This window comes from Liolophura sinensis, chromosome 4 (assembly GCF_032854445.1).
Source record: "Liolophura sinensis isolate JHLJ2023 chromosome 4, CUHK_Ljap_v2, whole genome shotgun sequence".
NCBI classification, from domain to species: Eukaryota; Metazoa; Mollusca; class Polyplacophora; order Chitonida; family Chitonidae; genus Liolophura; species Liolophura sinensis.
This window is the reverse complement of record NC_088298.1, coordinates 11,046,789-11,063,129: the sequence shown is the minus strand read 5'-3', so window position 1 is coordinate 11,063,129 and position 16,341 is coordinate 11,046,789. Positions and strand designations below refer to the sequence as shown.

General features: G+C 39.7%; 1 protein-coding gene across 1 annotated transcript in view; it reads right to left on the bottom strand.

Moving 5' to 3' along the window:
• Positions 1 to 10,895: 10,895 nt before the first annotated feature.
• The window catches only part of LOC135464413 (von Willebrand factor D and EGF domain-containing protein-like), a 41,265-nt gene continuing 35,819 nt past the window's right edge, over positions 10,896 to 16,341 (bottom strand). Inside the window, exons 25-31 of the mRNA XM_064741840.1 lie at positions 14,651 to 14,746; positions 14,010 to 14,105; positions 13,473 to 13,664; positions 13,026 to 13,121; positions 12,721 to 12,816; positions 12,269 to 12,364; positions 10,896 to 11,083 (exon numbers count right to left, since the gene is read on the bottom strand). Coding sequence (XP_064597910.1) covers positions 10,896 to 11,083; positions 12,269 to 12,364; positions 12,721 to 12,816; positions 13,026 to 13,121; positions 13,473 to 13,664; positions 14,010 to 14,105; positions 14,651 to 14,746 — 860 coding nt within the window. The remainder of the gene's footprint in view (positions 11,084 to 12,268; positions 12,365 to 12,720; positions 12,817 to 13,025; positions 13,122 to 13,472; positions 13,665 to 14,009; positions 14,106 to 14,650; positions 14,747 to 16,341) is intronic.

Below are 16,341 nucleotides of genomic sequence, written 5' to 3'. Positions count from 1 at the left end.
CTATAACACACTGGCGTCTATTTCCAGAGACTTTTTGCTTTCCTCAGGCTTTAAACTATCCCCTGTATGAACATTCTCAACAAAGATATCGCTCTTTATGAGTATCAGGGTGAAATTGTGTCTCGCGTATTATTTACAGCCATATTGTAAAACAGGGTTACGGAGACCTCAGTTATATGGTCAAAACACACAGATAAAATGGAGATGGTTCGTTATAGAGTCTATTCTGATAGTACACAGATATCAAAAGACGAAAAAGGAATTTCGTTTATATTATTTTGAGAGGTCGAGACAAACTGTGCGTTTGTTTATTTTTGTGCCACCCACTTCATATGGATACACAGATATATCGTGATAAAGTTCAGGATTACCTGGAGATATGACGTCCTAGTCTTAGCTGATAACAGAAGAAGTTCTGAAGGGTATACAGAAAGGTTTGATTTGGGTATAGATAGCTTTAGAGCTTGTCGTGGGCATATACAGCGTAAACGAGGTATAGTTGTGCTTGTTATTTGACGATAGAATTATTCCCTACTAAAATGTCTCGTTTTCACCATTCTTTGATAAATCAGATATTATAAATATCAGATAAAATAAATCAGTCTTGACATTTTCCCAAATTTCTGTAATTTATCAATTCATCCAAATCGTCAATTCTATTTGTTGTATTTGTATTTTTGCAACAAACAATAATTTCAAACTATGAATATAATGAAAGTGAGCATAACGGGACAAGGGCACCGTCGTATAAGTGAATTATTCTTGATAAGACGTAAAACATCAATCACGAACAAATAAATATGTAAATAAATAAATGAGTAAATAAATAAACAAATAAATAAATAAAGAGAATAGCGGAAGATTCATAGTGGGCCTGTATATATAAAGGAAAGTTTTTATAACACAGGTACAAATTCCATTTACAAAGTGGATTAAGTAACAGTATTATTGTTAATAGGGATTACACTTCATAAGTTTAAAAGATATTCATCAACATTACAAACTCTAAGTAATGTTTATGCAGAGATGAAAACGGTACATTCTGGAGTTCAGACTAGTGAGTATGACCACCTACATCTTTACGAGGTGGGAATATATGTACATGTTATCCAGACTACACCTTTACGAGGTGGGAATATATGTACATGTTATCCAGACTTTGACACAGTAATTATTTTATGTTTACAAATTGCCGATACGATAAGTGTACTCACAGTGACAGCTCCAGTCCACTACACCGTTATGTGATCAGTGTATAATTGCAGGCATGGCGTTGTGCTGTCTGTTACATAATGTTATCAGTGGGGAAAATCACAGTCACGTGACTATAACAGTCTGGCGGAGATAATTTCGCTTCACAATAAAACGGTTACCTCTGACCTTTGTCCACCGCATGTACGCGCGCGCGTGTGTTTTTTCACCCAGTCTTGCTTAAGGCCTGGCCGTAGTGGATAAGTGAGTTGCTATTCTGTAAGTACTTACATGCACAGTAAGAATAAACCGGTAACTGGGGTAAACTGACAAGAGCCCTATTTCACTGGTTAGGTGTGGTCATTTGCCAGTTACATTACTGTCGTTGCTGCTCTGCTTGTACTTTACATGCTGCAGACTGTTTGTTCTGTGTTACAACCTAATCCGCATGATATATAGTTCAAACTACTGTTTAGCATTCCGTGCTCTGTTTGTGGACAGAGCGTGAGCTTCGGGACCGGTAGATCCAGGATCAATCCTGGGTCGAGTCACACCGAAGACTTTAAAAGAGGAAGTTTTAACTTCTTCGCTTGGCACTCAGCATCAAGGGGATAGTGCAACCACTGGTTGACCCGTATCAGTATAATGGCTCAGGCGGGGCCGCTTACTTGCCTTCGGTAAAGCGTCTCAGTGAAGCAGCACTACATAAAAGAGCGGTGGAAATCTGTCCTTCAACAAGGAGGCACATTACATGCACTCTAAGGATTCCTTCGTCGTCATATGACTGAAAAATTGTTAAATACGACGTTAAACCCCAAGCACTCACTCACTTTGTTTGTGGACCGAGTGCCGAAGAAATATGGACTTTTCTTTTCTAGCAAATAAATAGGCTTCTTCGCTTAGAGCCCTTCAGGTGCATGAGTACGATCACCTCTGCTTAGGTTTTAGTTTCGGTTTCAGAAAATTTCATAAATATCGAGACTGTGTCAGCACAGTGGACTTTCTGCCCAAACCATGGACGTCAAAACAATGGATCTTTCGATGCCGCGTAGCAATGGACTGTATAGTACAGAGGCCTAGCCAGCGAGATGACGTTATCGCGCTTCGCTTTCTTGCTGCTTCACTGCCTCACTACATCGTTGCTTCATGTAATTTGCCACTATCTAAGCATCCATATGAACAGTTAGAATGAGCAGCTACCCGAAGTAAATTGGCGAGAGGACGTGTGACTAGATGAAGACGAGGAGACATTATAGATATCTGTACATATAATGTGTGCTCTTGTTCCAGGGCGAGTCCATGCCTCTGCCGCGACTGAAATATCATGCCAAAGACACCAGGCATGACACCACCACTAGGCACATTATACTGACACCGAGTCAGGTAGCCTTGCTTCCTCGCTCAGTACTGAGCGCCAAGCCTTTGGCTTTGATTCCAGGTCTAACGACTACAAGGGGGACGCTCTGACCATTAGGTCACCGAAACGGTATTTCATATTTGGTATGCAGGCTCGCATTGAAGTGTACTACTTTTAAGGGCAACGGACTGAAAGTACCCAGTTTGAACAACATCAGTAAATGAGAAACCGTACGGTTTTACTCTGGGTTTCCAAACATAGTGATTCCAATGTGTACTGTAAGACTGAGTCAATCATGTTTCCGGTTTCTACAACCACTTAGCAACTTGAAATTCTTGAACTTTACACATACAAAGCCGTTGATAAACCCGATGGAAAGGTCTGTATCACACTCACTTTTTTTGTGTGTGTTTTCCTTGTTGGTGGGTGAATTGTTAGCATATTTTCAGTTGCCTTCATCACTGAAGGCTGAGATTCATTATCTTAGACTTAAGCAATGAACATATCCAACCAAAAATCTAAAAAAAAAACTTGCTTTTTAAGAGAACCATCTGTTTGTACATATTTGTTTAAACCATTTCTTAACTTCATCTATTAGGTATTCTAATCCATTCTCAAGTTTAGGCATGCATATTATTTTCCAGTAGGATGAGCCAATATAATATTTTGCAGGTAACTTTAATAGACGTCAGACATCTATAAACCAGTCACAGATCGTTCATCGTCCCGACAGTCACATGACAGAATTTAACCTTAATAATGTGCAAGTTGCAACAAAATGATATACGTAATTTACCACACATCGCCAAGCTGTTGATATACTGAAGTGTCTACATGCATATTACACTGAATAAACAAATGTTTAACATTTAAACATGTCCATGCAACAGATAATAAACGTGCTTAATGTTTAATTGTGACATGCTTAATACGTAAACACTTAAACATGTTTATCCAACAACTGATAATATGACCGCTTTATAATGTTGATCATATACATTGAAAACTTTAAAGCACTTCGTTTAGGCAATAAACCCATTCAATTTGCTACATAAATTATTGCATTTATACTATAAATGTGAGTATTTCTAAAATACTGCATGTATTTATAAAATAAATTTTTTTTTTTTTTTTTTTTTTGATTGGTGTTTTACGCCGTACTCAAGATTATTTCACTTATACGACGGCGGCCAGCATTATGGTGGGTGGAAACCGGGCAGAGCCCGGGGGAAACCCACGACCATCCGCAGGTTGCTGACAGACCTTCCCACGTACGGCCGGAGAGGAAGGCAGCATGAGCTGGTCTTGAACTCACAGCGACCGCATTGGTGAGAGGCTTCTGGGTCATTACGCTGCGCTAGCGCGCTAACCGACTGAGCCACGGAGGCCTCTATAAAATAAATCAATAGATTTATGAAACATACGCGTGAAAAATAAACACACCTTGAACATGTTAAAAGTAAACGTTCATTATAGGGTGTGCAGGTGTTACCGTTCAAAATAGTTTATGAATATCCTAAAATGTATAAAACGGATCAAATTATAGCTTTTTGAAACTTTGGAATCATTTTACTGCTCTAGACAGTATAGGTACGAGTCTGATATTTACTGAAAGGCACAAATTTGTTAATCACGTTTATAATCTGTTGCGCAGATTTAAATGATAAACACTTGTTTTTTCAGTGTAGAGAGGACATACATTTCAAGGAATTGATGGGTTATGCGGGACTCGCTAATTTATTTTTCACCTAAATACAGATGTGCGGTTATTTTCCTGGTGTCTATATACAGATGTATGTTTATTTCCATGGTGTCTACATACAGACGTATGGTTATTTCTCTGGTGTCTACATACAGATCGGCCGTAAGTGGGAAGGTCTGTCAACAACCTGCGGATGGTCGTGGCTTTCCCCCTGGCTTTACCCGGTTTCCACCCACCATAATGCTGGCCGCCGTCGTATAAGTGAAATATTCTTGAGTACGGCGTAAAACACCAATCAAATAAATAAATAAATAAATAAATATATACAGATGTATGGTTATTTCCATGATGTCTATATACAGATGTATGGTTATTTCCATGGTGTCTATATACAGATGTATGGTTATTTCCATGATGTCTATATACAGATGTATGGTTATTTCCATGATGTCTATATACAGATGTATGGTTATTTCCATGATGTCTATATACAGATGTATGGTTATTTCCATGGTGTCTATATACAGATGTATGGTTATTTCCATGGTGTCTATATACAGATGTATGGTTATTTCCATGATGTCTATATACAGATGTATGGTTATTTCCATGATGTCTATATACAGATGTATGGTTATTTCCATGATGTCTATATACAGATGTATGGTTATTTCCATGGTGTCTATATACAGATGCATACTTATTCGCGAGGTGACAGGTGCAAATGTGAGCCTCAGATCTACTGATTGACGTGTAAACGTAAGCAGCTATAAATTGGTGAGCTAAATGGAGCCTGCTCCAAAGCCGCTTTTTTTTCAGTACTACAAATCTGCGTTGGTTTAACCCCCTCAGTAATTCAGATCTTTTAAGCACTGGCTCGGCGCGACTGTCACGCTCTTGACCAATGGTGTCTGAATTCACCTCTCATTGTTCCGACTACGGCTTTAAGTCAGGCGGTTTCCCAGGAACCTGGCAAAGGTCAGTGGTTTACTTTGGGCACCCCGGATTTATCCCAACCACAAAACATACAGTCACCATACAGTGAAAAATTAGGGCGTAGGTCGTTAAAATACCAATCAATGAAATAAATTCTAAAAGACAGCCACACGAATAAAATATAAAAGACTACAAAATAAATTCACACCCTCTCCAAATTCGCGAAAGCTGCCTCATTCGGCAAATTAGTCGATGCCTTCTTGCCCTCATGTAAGATTTTTTTTTTTTTTGATTGGTGTTTTACGCCGAACTCAAGAATATTTCACTTATACGACGGCGGCCAGCATTATGGTGGGTGGAAACCGGGCACAGCCCGGGGGAAACCCACGACCATTCGCAGGATGTTGGTAGGCCTTCCCACGTACGGCCGGAGAGAAAGCCAGCATGAGCTGGACTTGAGCTCACAGCGACCGCATTGGTGAGAGACTCCTGGGTCATTGGGCTGCGCTAGCGCGCTAACCAACTGAGCCACGGAGGCCCCCCTCATGTAAGAAGTTTAAACTTCGATTGCTTGGAGTCGGTTAGCGCGCTAGCGCAGCGTAATGACCCAGGAGTCTCACACCAATGCGGTCGCTGTGAGTTCAAGTCCAGCTCATGCAGGCTTCTTCTCCAGCCGTACGTGGGAAGGTCTGCCAGCAACCGGCGGATGGTCGTGGGTTTCCCCCGGGCTCTGCCCGGTTTCCTCCCGCCATAATGCTGACCGCCGTCGTATAAGTGAAATATCCTTGAGTACGGCGTAAAACACCAATCAAATAAATAAATAAATCAATTGCTTGGACACACGCAGTGAGGGTTCAAACCCCGCCTTGGACAAGGGAATAGGTTCATTTCCCTGCTCTCAATTTTTATATGACATTAGGCAGTCAAAAGGTTTGGGGAAGACCACTTGCCTTCCCCTATTATTCTGTGCAAATCTGTCACTCGTGGGAAAGTTCGTCAGTATGTTGCTCAAGGTCGATGGTTTACCCCTGACACCCATAAATTCAAAAAGAAACCCATTGAAGAAGTGGAAAACTCTCGAGTATAGCGTCAAGGAACAGTGAAATAAATAAATGAATAATTAAAACTTAACCGACAGATTTTTCGATCGATCAATCGACCGACAAACAGGCAAACAGATCGATTCATAGAGTTGTTGTTGGAGCCAGAAAATAAAGTTAGAGTCAGACAGAAAAGTGAAATATCAGTCCCAATATGGAATCCTACGATGCGGATGACCTGCAGGTCGATGAACTTGCTCACATGTAATGGATGGTACTTACTTAGGTAGCTTCAGCTGTGGGGTGCAGGCCGTCTCTGAATACGCGGACTGGACGGGCAGCGGGAGAGACACGCTGATTACGGGGTCGCGAAACAGCCGCCCAAGAGTCACACGGTTGTCGGACATTATTGAAAAATTGGCGCGACGTCACAGAATGGGTGTCGTAATGAACGCTTTCCGGCAATCGGCTCGCATGGCAACATCAGCCGTGCGCATATCAGCTCTTGTGTTATTCCTCGGCATGCGATTCTATTAATGAGAGCTCATTTTTGAGATTCATTCATTATTTACTGCACGGAACTTTCTGACACTAACTACCTCTGAACACCGTGTCAAAAGCCATACCGATCCTGTTCTCACCTGGAAATTAGCCAAATGCAATTATATCGATGCGTAGACCTATAGCCTGCTGACAGGTATTAACAGTATTCATCGATGCCACGGAGTTCTGACAGGTGAGAAATCAAAGGTCCGGTTTACCCGAGTGACACGTGAATTATAACGGCTAATTTGTTGTTGATGTTCTTTTGTGTTTGGCTTAACGTCATCGAGGGCCTTTTTATACCATAAACACAAGATGCCTACTCGTTATGACTGAAACCACTACGAGATAATGTCATTTAACAAAGTTTGTCAGGATAGACCACAGACGTACGAGTCATTATTCTGTCAAAGTTTCTATTTGGTTAACATTTACCCGCACATCAAACACTGGGTCATTAAGATCACTTTCATCCGACCGTCACGTTAGTCCATCGAAGATAAATCAAGTCGTAGACCAATAAAAAATCTCCGTACTCGCATCCCTGGTACCATGTGTACCATGACTTAACTTGTTGTATAGTACTGGTAATCATAATTTAGCTCCATATTCATTTGTTAGCGTTGTTGTTGTCCACTGATTTCTTGGTCCACGTGTAAAACTGGCCATCATCGTATAAGTGATATATTCTTGATATTGTGTTACATAACAATCATATAAATAAATCACGAAAACAATTCGGAAGTTTATAAATATGGCGGCGTCACTAAGGAGAGTGATTTTTGTATCTCCCATGGCACAGGCGGGAGAGATCAGATTTCTCTGAACAAAAACATAAGAAATAACTAATTTCCAATGTTTTGACACATGCACTGGGCCCGTTAATGTCGTGGTAACGGTAACAGCATTTCGGAACATTACACAATGTAAACCTCCATTCGGTCATGATACTCAAGCGATGTGTTAATTCAAACCTTTATTGGCTAAGCAAAGGAAACAGGTTAGTCCTCACCAGTGATGTCTGTTTCCTCCACCCATATACCTCCTCACCAGTGATGTCGGTTTCCTCCACCCATATACCTTCTCACCAGTGATGTCTGTTTCCTCCACCCATATACCTTCTCACCAATGATGTCTGTTTCCTCCACCCTTATACCTCCTCACCAGTGGTGTCGGTTTCCCTCCACCCATATACCTCCTCACCAGTGATGTCGGTTTCCTCCACCCATATACCTTCTCACCAATGATGTCTGTTTCCTCCACCCTTATAACCTCCTCACCAGTGATGTCGGTTTCCTCCACCCATATACCTTCTCACCAGTGATGTCTGTTTCCTCTACCCTTATACCTCCTCACCAGTGAAGTCTGTTCCTCCACCCACTTACCCTCCTTACCAGTGATGAAGATTTCCTCCACCCATATACCTCCTAACCAGTGATGTCGGTTTCCTCCACCCATATACCTCCTTACCGGTGATGTCGGTTTCCTCCACCATTATACCTCCTAACCAGTGATGCCGGTTCCCTCCACCCATATACCTCCTAACCAGTGATTTAGATTTCCTCCACCCATATACTTCCTTACCACTGATATTGGTTTCCTCCACCTATATACCTCCTCACCAGTGATGTCGGTTTCCTCCACCCATATACCTCCTCACCAGTGATGTCTGTTTCCTCCACCAATTTACCTCCTTACCAGTGATGAAGATTTCCTCCACCCATATACCTCCTTACCAGTGGTGTCGGTTTCCTCCACCCATATACTTCCTCACCAGTGATGTCGGTTTCCTCCACCCATATACCTCCCCACCAGAGATGTCTGTTTCCTCCACCCATATACCTCCTTACCAGTGATGTCTGTTTCCTTCACCCATATATCTCTTTATCAGTGATGTCGGTTTCCTCTACTCGCATACCTCCGTACCAGTGATGTCAGTTTCCTTCACCCATATAACTCCTGTGCTTTCAGACATGAAACAGGATAGTCGGCCTATATGTACCATACAGCGAGTGATAGAATCCAACATCACCGAGCACGTGCAAAACACATACATCTCCAGAGATTGTTAGCAGAGCGTAGAAAAAAATGCGCTTGACAGCTGTATCGTCTGCCTAACTTAATGCCCTTTTTGTACAGAAAATGGACTTATCAGTTGAACAAGATGAGCAACTTTTTTGGGGAATCACATATCCCAAGTAAACATCACAGATAAACTCAGTGGTTATAAAATACTGGTTTATTCTCTAAGTTTGTTCTTAACAATCCGTGATAAAACCACTACACATGTACGGGAGTCAGTTGAGTATAAACGCGATTCTTACGTTCAAGAGGTAAGAATAAAAATAAAAATCACATCAGTGTCCGGGTATATAAAACGGTGATTAATTTCGTCTGATCTGCGCATTCATCTTCAGAGGATGACTACTACTTCCGGGTCAGAACAGCTGAGGTCAATATTCCTAAGAAAGGGAAAGCCTCTAACAAGGTACATTTAATCGAGTAACCGACAAGAAGCCAACGACTTTTCAGATATTACATTTCTGTTTTTAAATGCCAATTTAAGTTAGCCATATTTAAAGTTCCCTTGTACAAAAGAATAAATGCCACAAAATATAATGTAAGAATTCTGTTTTTTTTTTCCATATAAATTACCATTATTTGGATTTTCTTTAAAAAAAAAGTCAACATATTTAAAATACATGGTATCGTAAAAAACGCTGTTTTTTTAATTACTGTACCGAGAGGCAGAAACGTATGATAAAAATCCCTAACCTATAAAACACAGAACTACACACAGTAACATTATCATATATATTAATACCCTGATTAAGCAATGGGCTTTATATATAAGTCACATACACACTGGGATTATGGGTAAGCCTCGTGAAGTATATAATGAACGGTTTTGATTGGCTTAATATATATTTTTGGGGATAAACCGTACATCACTGTGAATGAAGTACATGCTGAAAACTTTAAAAAGTACATATATAGACAGATTAACAGCCATTTTAATGCCTTTTCACGTTCAGACAGGCAGCTATTCCCAGGCGATTTTACAACTCAAAATAAAACGCCAAAACGGCAAAGATACTTATTCTTTCTAGAAATACAAATATGGGAAGGTCTTAGTTATGTATTAATAAATGTGTCTGGTTGGTGAATTCAGCGAAAGAGATGTTCTGGCAGTGAAACAGCAAGAAAAACTGGATTGGCAACTCTTTAAAGCCGTCAGCCCTGAAAAGACAAAATATGAAATCCGAAGTATTAAAACCAGGGAAATTACAGTGTATCTTAATTATGATAATAGTTACCGAATAGATTACTTAATAATTGTTAATAATTAATTCGCCGCACTCAATCTGTATAATTATGTTTATAATGTATATAGTCTGTGAAAAAATCAAAATAAACCAATGAGGTTAAATTACTGGCGTCGTCCAAATCCGATTACAGACGATGACACTATAACGTTGCGTATTCTAAAGACGTTTACGGCTAGACATTACAAAATATTTCCCCGCCGACTGTGAATGAGTTTGAATTTGTCCATATCCTGTCAAAATGTGGAACTTTTCCCGCCTGAAGTAATCCGGGTCAAGGCCATGTAGTCTGTTGTTCACCCTTGCTATGGCCATGACGTTTTGTGGTGTGAAATACTGGTTCCATAATATGCATTTATTACAAGAGAACAATGGTCCATCCCAATTATACCAGTAGCTAATGTGCTGGCGCATGCGCCCTATTACCACGAAAACATTTTTTGGTATGTCGTGATGATTTTATGTCTTCATATGCCACAAAACGGCTAGTGGCAGTCACGACGTTATGACGCCATAACTGGAAGAGGGACGGTGTCGATTTGGCTTCACTGATGTTTAGGAACTGTTAATCACATGTTTACAAGAATTAATAAATGTTTTACGACCTCACTATGCTGTTTTACCCTTTCCTCATTACAAGAAACAGCCTCACTGTTGTCAGCAACATTGTAATTCTCGTTTTATTATATAGATTCTATAATAATTTGTGGATTCCTAAAAATGTAAAACATATACCGACATTTATATCTTTCTAATGCCAAATGTATGTGCAAACATATCCCAAAAGCCATCAATAGCGTTTATGTTATGCAGAATAATGACATCTTTTTGTCATCACTGTGGTGACAACAACAACAGAAACAATAATGTCGCCTTACCCTTCGCCAAACTCGTCTCTCGCAGAATTTTCCGCCAAATCCAAGACGACAGTCGCAAGTATTTGGTCTAACACATTTCCCGCCATACCGACACCGGGGCCAACAAATTGCTGAAGTCAAACACGAACCATTGCTTATATGACGCAAGAACACTGTTCGGTTATTTTTAATACATACCCACATATGCCCCACATCCAAATCACAGGGTGTTTACATGCTAATCCATTTTCGATACGGGTAAAAACAATGCAATGTCTTTGGGGATGGGTTAGTAGGGAGGATCACAATATGTGAAAGTGAACATAAACGAAAAGAAACGAAGTAAATTTTATTCGAAGCGCCAGGGAAAACTATTTTCACTTGTATTTTAGAACTTTATGCCTGTCCAGCCGTACGTGGGAAGGTCTGACAGCAACCTGCGGATGGCCGTGGGTTTCTCCCGGGCTCTGCCCGGTTTCATCCCACCATATTGCCGCCGTCGTATAAGTGAAATATTCTTGAGTACGGCGTAAAACACCAATCAAATAAATAAATAAGAACTTTATGTGCCATCGAATGCATTTAACATAGAACAATACAATGGCCTTTTCGAAAAACTTGTACACGAAAATGATGTGATTCCACATCACATTCTTCATAAGATTTCCCCTATTTGTCTACAGAACAGTTTAAAAATAGTTCATTTCTTTGAAATCATCTTTGATGAACTATCTCATGACTATTCTAATCAGTTTCAGGCGCTTACAATAGTGCGACAAACCTTTGTTTTTTAAAAGCTGAAATTAGAAACTTTTGTATCTATTCTTCGAGAGAAACAAAAAATCCAACAAAAAGATACTTTAAGCTATAGTTCTAGACACACTTATCCGTTGCCTTTCATTAGAAGCACACGATATTGTGTTCACCTATTGTACTATTTCCGGAGAACTGACGGTTGTTCGGTGTGTAATGTATGACTTTTAGCAAGATATGCCAAAAAAAACTGCCTCCATCAGTTCTGAAACTGTCTGATGTGCCGGTGTGGACCGTAGCCAAATAAAGTGAATCAAAATTATTCTTTTCATGGTTCAACATTTGCTAAAAAATACATGACTATAAAGGAAGGAATGTATGTAGATCCATTTTGTTTCTCCACAGATATTCATCCAATCGACTTTACATTTGACCAATATATTAAGCGCGATCCAATGAAGTGTAGGGTCAAACATTGCTCATTGCTAATTAGACTGATGACAGGCATTGCTTCATGGACGACGCCGTACTGATGTACCAATGTGTAAGATGAAGCAACTCACGTCTTGCGCAGTTCGCCCCCCTGTAGCCTTTAGGACAGACACATATATCAGGTCGGAAACACACCCCACCATTTAGACACGGTAGATGACAGATTGCTGAAGGAAAAAGCAAACAGATCCAATAGTTTTGATGATTCACTTGAGTAGATGTCACACATTGCTGGAGATGACTAGAGTACGAAAGTGTTAAAGAGCAATCAAATATAAGCACAGACTATTGTTCCACTGCAAACAGTTCCTGTCGGTTCTCGTATTTATAAGACAAACATTTAAAATGTCTAGAACAAAGATTTATCATAAAGTACCCGCGATTTTCAGACGTTTCGTTTAGGATTAATTTCAATCTAGTATTTTACAAATTCTCATCGCCTTAAGAGGTATTCCAAGGGAGAGTATTCCGGCATGGAAGATTGTTGGTAAAACGGAAAGAGTTATTTCCCCTGCTAGTTTACCTTTTTCACAGTTCTGTCCTCGATACCCTGACTTACACGCGCACTTGTTGGGAGATATACACCGGCCTCCATTCATACAGGCTGACTTACAAATGGCTGCAATAGACATAAACCTAATGAAATATGACACAGTTTTAAAGCCAGTGAAATTGGATACTAAAATTAGGATATCCGCAGGGTATAGGCATCAATACAAGTAACGGTGATTTTATGTGTTCATGTATTTTAGTAGAGGTCAAAGTAAGCGCAAGGAAAGCAAAATCATGTGCGTTTAAGGCAGAAAACAAAGAATGTTTCAGTCTTACCAGTTTGACATCGGTTTCCTGAGAACCCCAAAGGACATTGACACGTGTTACTCCGCTTACACTGCCCGCCATTAAGGCAAGATGGCCGGCAAGTCGCTGGTGGAAATTACACCAAATGTTATCAAAGAGAACAGCAATTTTAATTGTACACCCTGTGTGCCTTAGATAGGATATCACAGAGCTTGATTTAAAATTTAGCACCTTTACGTTAACGTATAACCTTGGCCAACCTTAGTATTATTAAGAAGAACTGTCTTTCGATAACATGTCAAACCTTTTTCAATTTACGTAAGCTTTAATATTCACTCTGAAATTATTTCTATCCACAATAAGGGTGTAATACTGCAGAAGTGGCGTTAAACTATACTGATTTAAACCATTGATAGCTAACTCTGATAGCTGTCAATAAATTAAATAGCAAAACCCTTTTTTATCATGAGTTCTTACCTCTCTCGCAGCTCTTCCCGAAGTAGTTGGGTGGACATTTGCACTGTCCTGGTTTAACACATACGCCTCCATTACGACAGAATGGCTTACAGACAGGGAACTGACACTGTGACCCCAAATAACCCGGAAGACATTTACACGTGTTTGCGCCGATGCAGGTTCCGCCATTTTGACATGCCAAAGTGCAAGCCACTGGTGTTACGTAAAAGAACAAGAAGTTGTGGATTTGCGATTCGTGTGAGCACAGAACAAGATACTTGAATGATTACTAGTAGCATTAATTGTTGGAGCTTTAAATCTGACACAAGCTATATTTGTTGCACGTCGTTTCAAACACTATCTGTATTCCATACATATCCGGAAGACGACAATAACAATACACGCACCATACAAGATAACCATTTCTCATGAAATAATGGCAAAGCTACATGCAAGTAATGAAAGGGCAATAGTTTTCGCTTGAAGTTCGAAGACTCGTTAATCTTTGCCGCATAAAATTATATTCATGATTCATTTATGGTTTATTGATCTTCTTACTTGCTTCACACTTCCTGCCCATATAGCCGTAAGGACAAGAGCACAGGTTTCTGCCCACGCACTGGCCGCCATGTTGACAAGGAGGGTTACAGATAGCTGTGGAGAAAAGGGAGATCACATGATATAATAATAAGTATTATACTGTTTATATTACATATATCATACGAATAATATTTTTCAGTATATAAAAATACATCACGAAGAGAAGTGTTTGTGTATATTACTGTCTTCTTGTGGCAGGGCTAGTCGAAGTGCTGCCGCCGAAGTGCTGCCGCCACTGAAGTTGGCTATCATGCCGAGGGCTCTAGGCATGACACCAACCATGTCTCATAATACTGACACCGGGCCAACCTTTGACCACTAAGTTCTGAGCGCCAGCGAGGCAGCAACAAATACCATTTTCGATCCCAGATCTCACGACTTCCTGGCGCACGCTATAACCACTGGGCTACCAAAGAGGATATAGTTTGTATTAAGAAGCTTATGAAAGAAACATATTTTGATAGTTTAGTTCCCTATATGCCTACGTAACCAGACTAACTACAGCGCCCAAATAAATGGTTCACCTGTAAAACCAGGTAGTTGACAAATCATAAAACCAGGTTCTGGGTCATGCACAAATAAACGCTGCAAATACCTACCTTGCTCGCATTGTTTTCCAGCGTAGCCTGGTCGACACCGACATACGTTTGGTTTGTAACATATTCCTTTGTTCAAACATAACGGTTGACACACGGCTATAGACAAAGCAAAAGAGGGAGAAAAGAAAACATAATTCAAACCACAGCCTGTATTATATCGTTTTTACCAATCGATTATCACAAACAACTGTGTGCGTTGGACACTTGTAAAACTTTCCAGTAAGTTACACGTCTTTAATTTGTCAAGGACAAGGTCACATTTACAAAATATACAATAACCCTTGTCCGCCTAAAGGAATTCGGGTCTAAACTATGAATATTGTTTATTCCCGACTTTAAAATGGCAATCTCTGTGCCAACTGTAACGTAATGCTCATGTATTGCACGAGAACAATGGTACCGTACAACTTAAATAAATAATGAGAAAATAATACACTCATTAGAGTACAACAGACATCAATCAGCAGGGTAAAACTAAAGCAGCTATGACAGTGTGATACTTGGCAAACGTTTAGATTAGAATCTCACGATGTAATGAGAAACACCAGGGTAATATAAACAAATCACCCTCATCATTACTCGCCACTATATGGCTGAAATGTTGCCATTAAGCCACAATAATTCATTCATTCTTCCCCATCAGTTATATTACCCATGTAATGCCCATAATTATTCATTCTTCCCCATCAGTAATATTACCCATGTAATACCAATAATCATTCATTTTTCCCCATCAATAATATTACCCATGCAACGCCCATAACCATTCATTTCTCCCCATCAATAATATTATCCATGTAATACCCATAATCATTCGTTCTCCACCATCAGTAATATTACCCATGTAATACCCATAATCATTCATTTTTCCCTATCAATAATATTACCCATGCAACGCCCATAATCATTCATTTTCCCCATCAATAATATTATCCATGTAATACCCATAAGCATTCGCTCTCCACCATCAGTAATATTACCCATGTAACACCCATAATCATTCATTCTTTCCCATCAGTAATATTACCCATGTAATACCCATAAATATTCCTTCTTCACCATCAGTAATATTACCCATGTAATATCCATAATCATTCATTCTTCCCCATCAGTAATATTACCCATGTAATACCCATAATCATCCATTCTCCACCATCAGTAATATTACCCATGTAACACCCATAATCATTCATTCTTTCCCATCAGTAATATTACCCATGTAATACCCATAAATATTCCTTCTTCACCATCAGTAATATTACCCATGTAATATCCATAATCATTCATTCTTCCCCATCAGTAATATTACCCATGTAATACCCATAATCATCCATTCTCCACCATCAGTAATATTACCCATGTAATACCCATAATCAGTCGTATTTCCCCATCAATAATATTATCCATGTAATACCCATAATCATTCGTTCTTCACCATCAGTAATATTACCCATGTAACACCCATAATCATCCATTCTTCACCATCAGTAATATTACCCATGTAATACCCATAATCATTCATTCTTCCCCATCAGTAATATTACCCATGCAACGCCCATAATCATTCATTTTCCCCATCAATAATATTATCCATGCAATACCCATAATCATTCGTTCTTCACCATCAGTAATATTACCCATGTAATACCCATAATCATTCATTCTTCCCCATCAGTAATATTACCCATGCA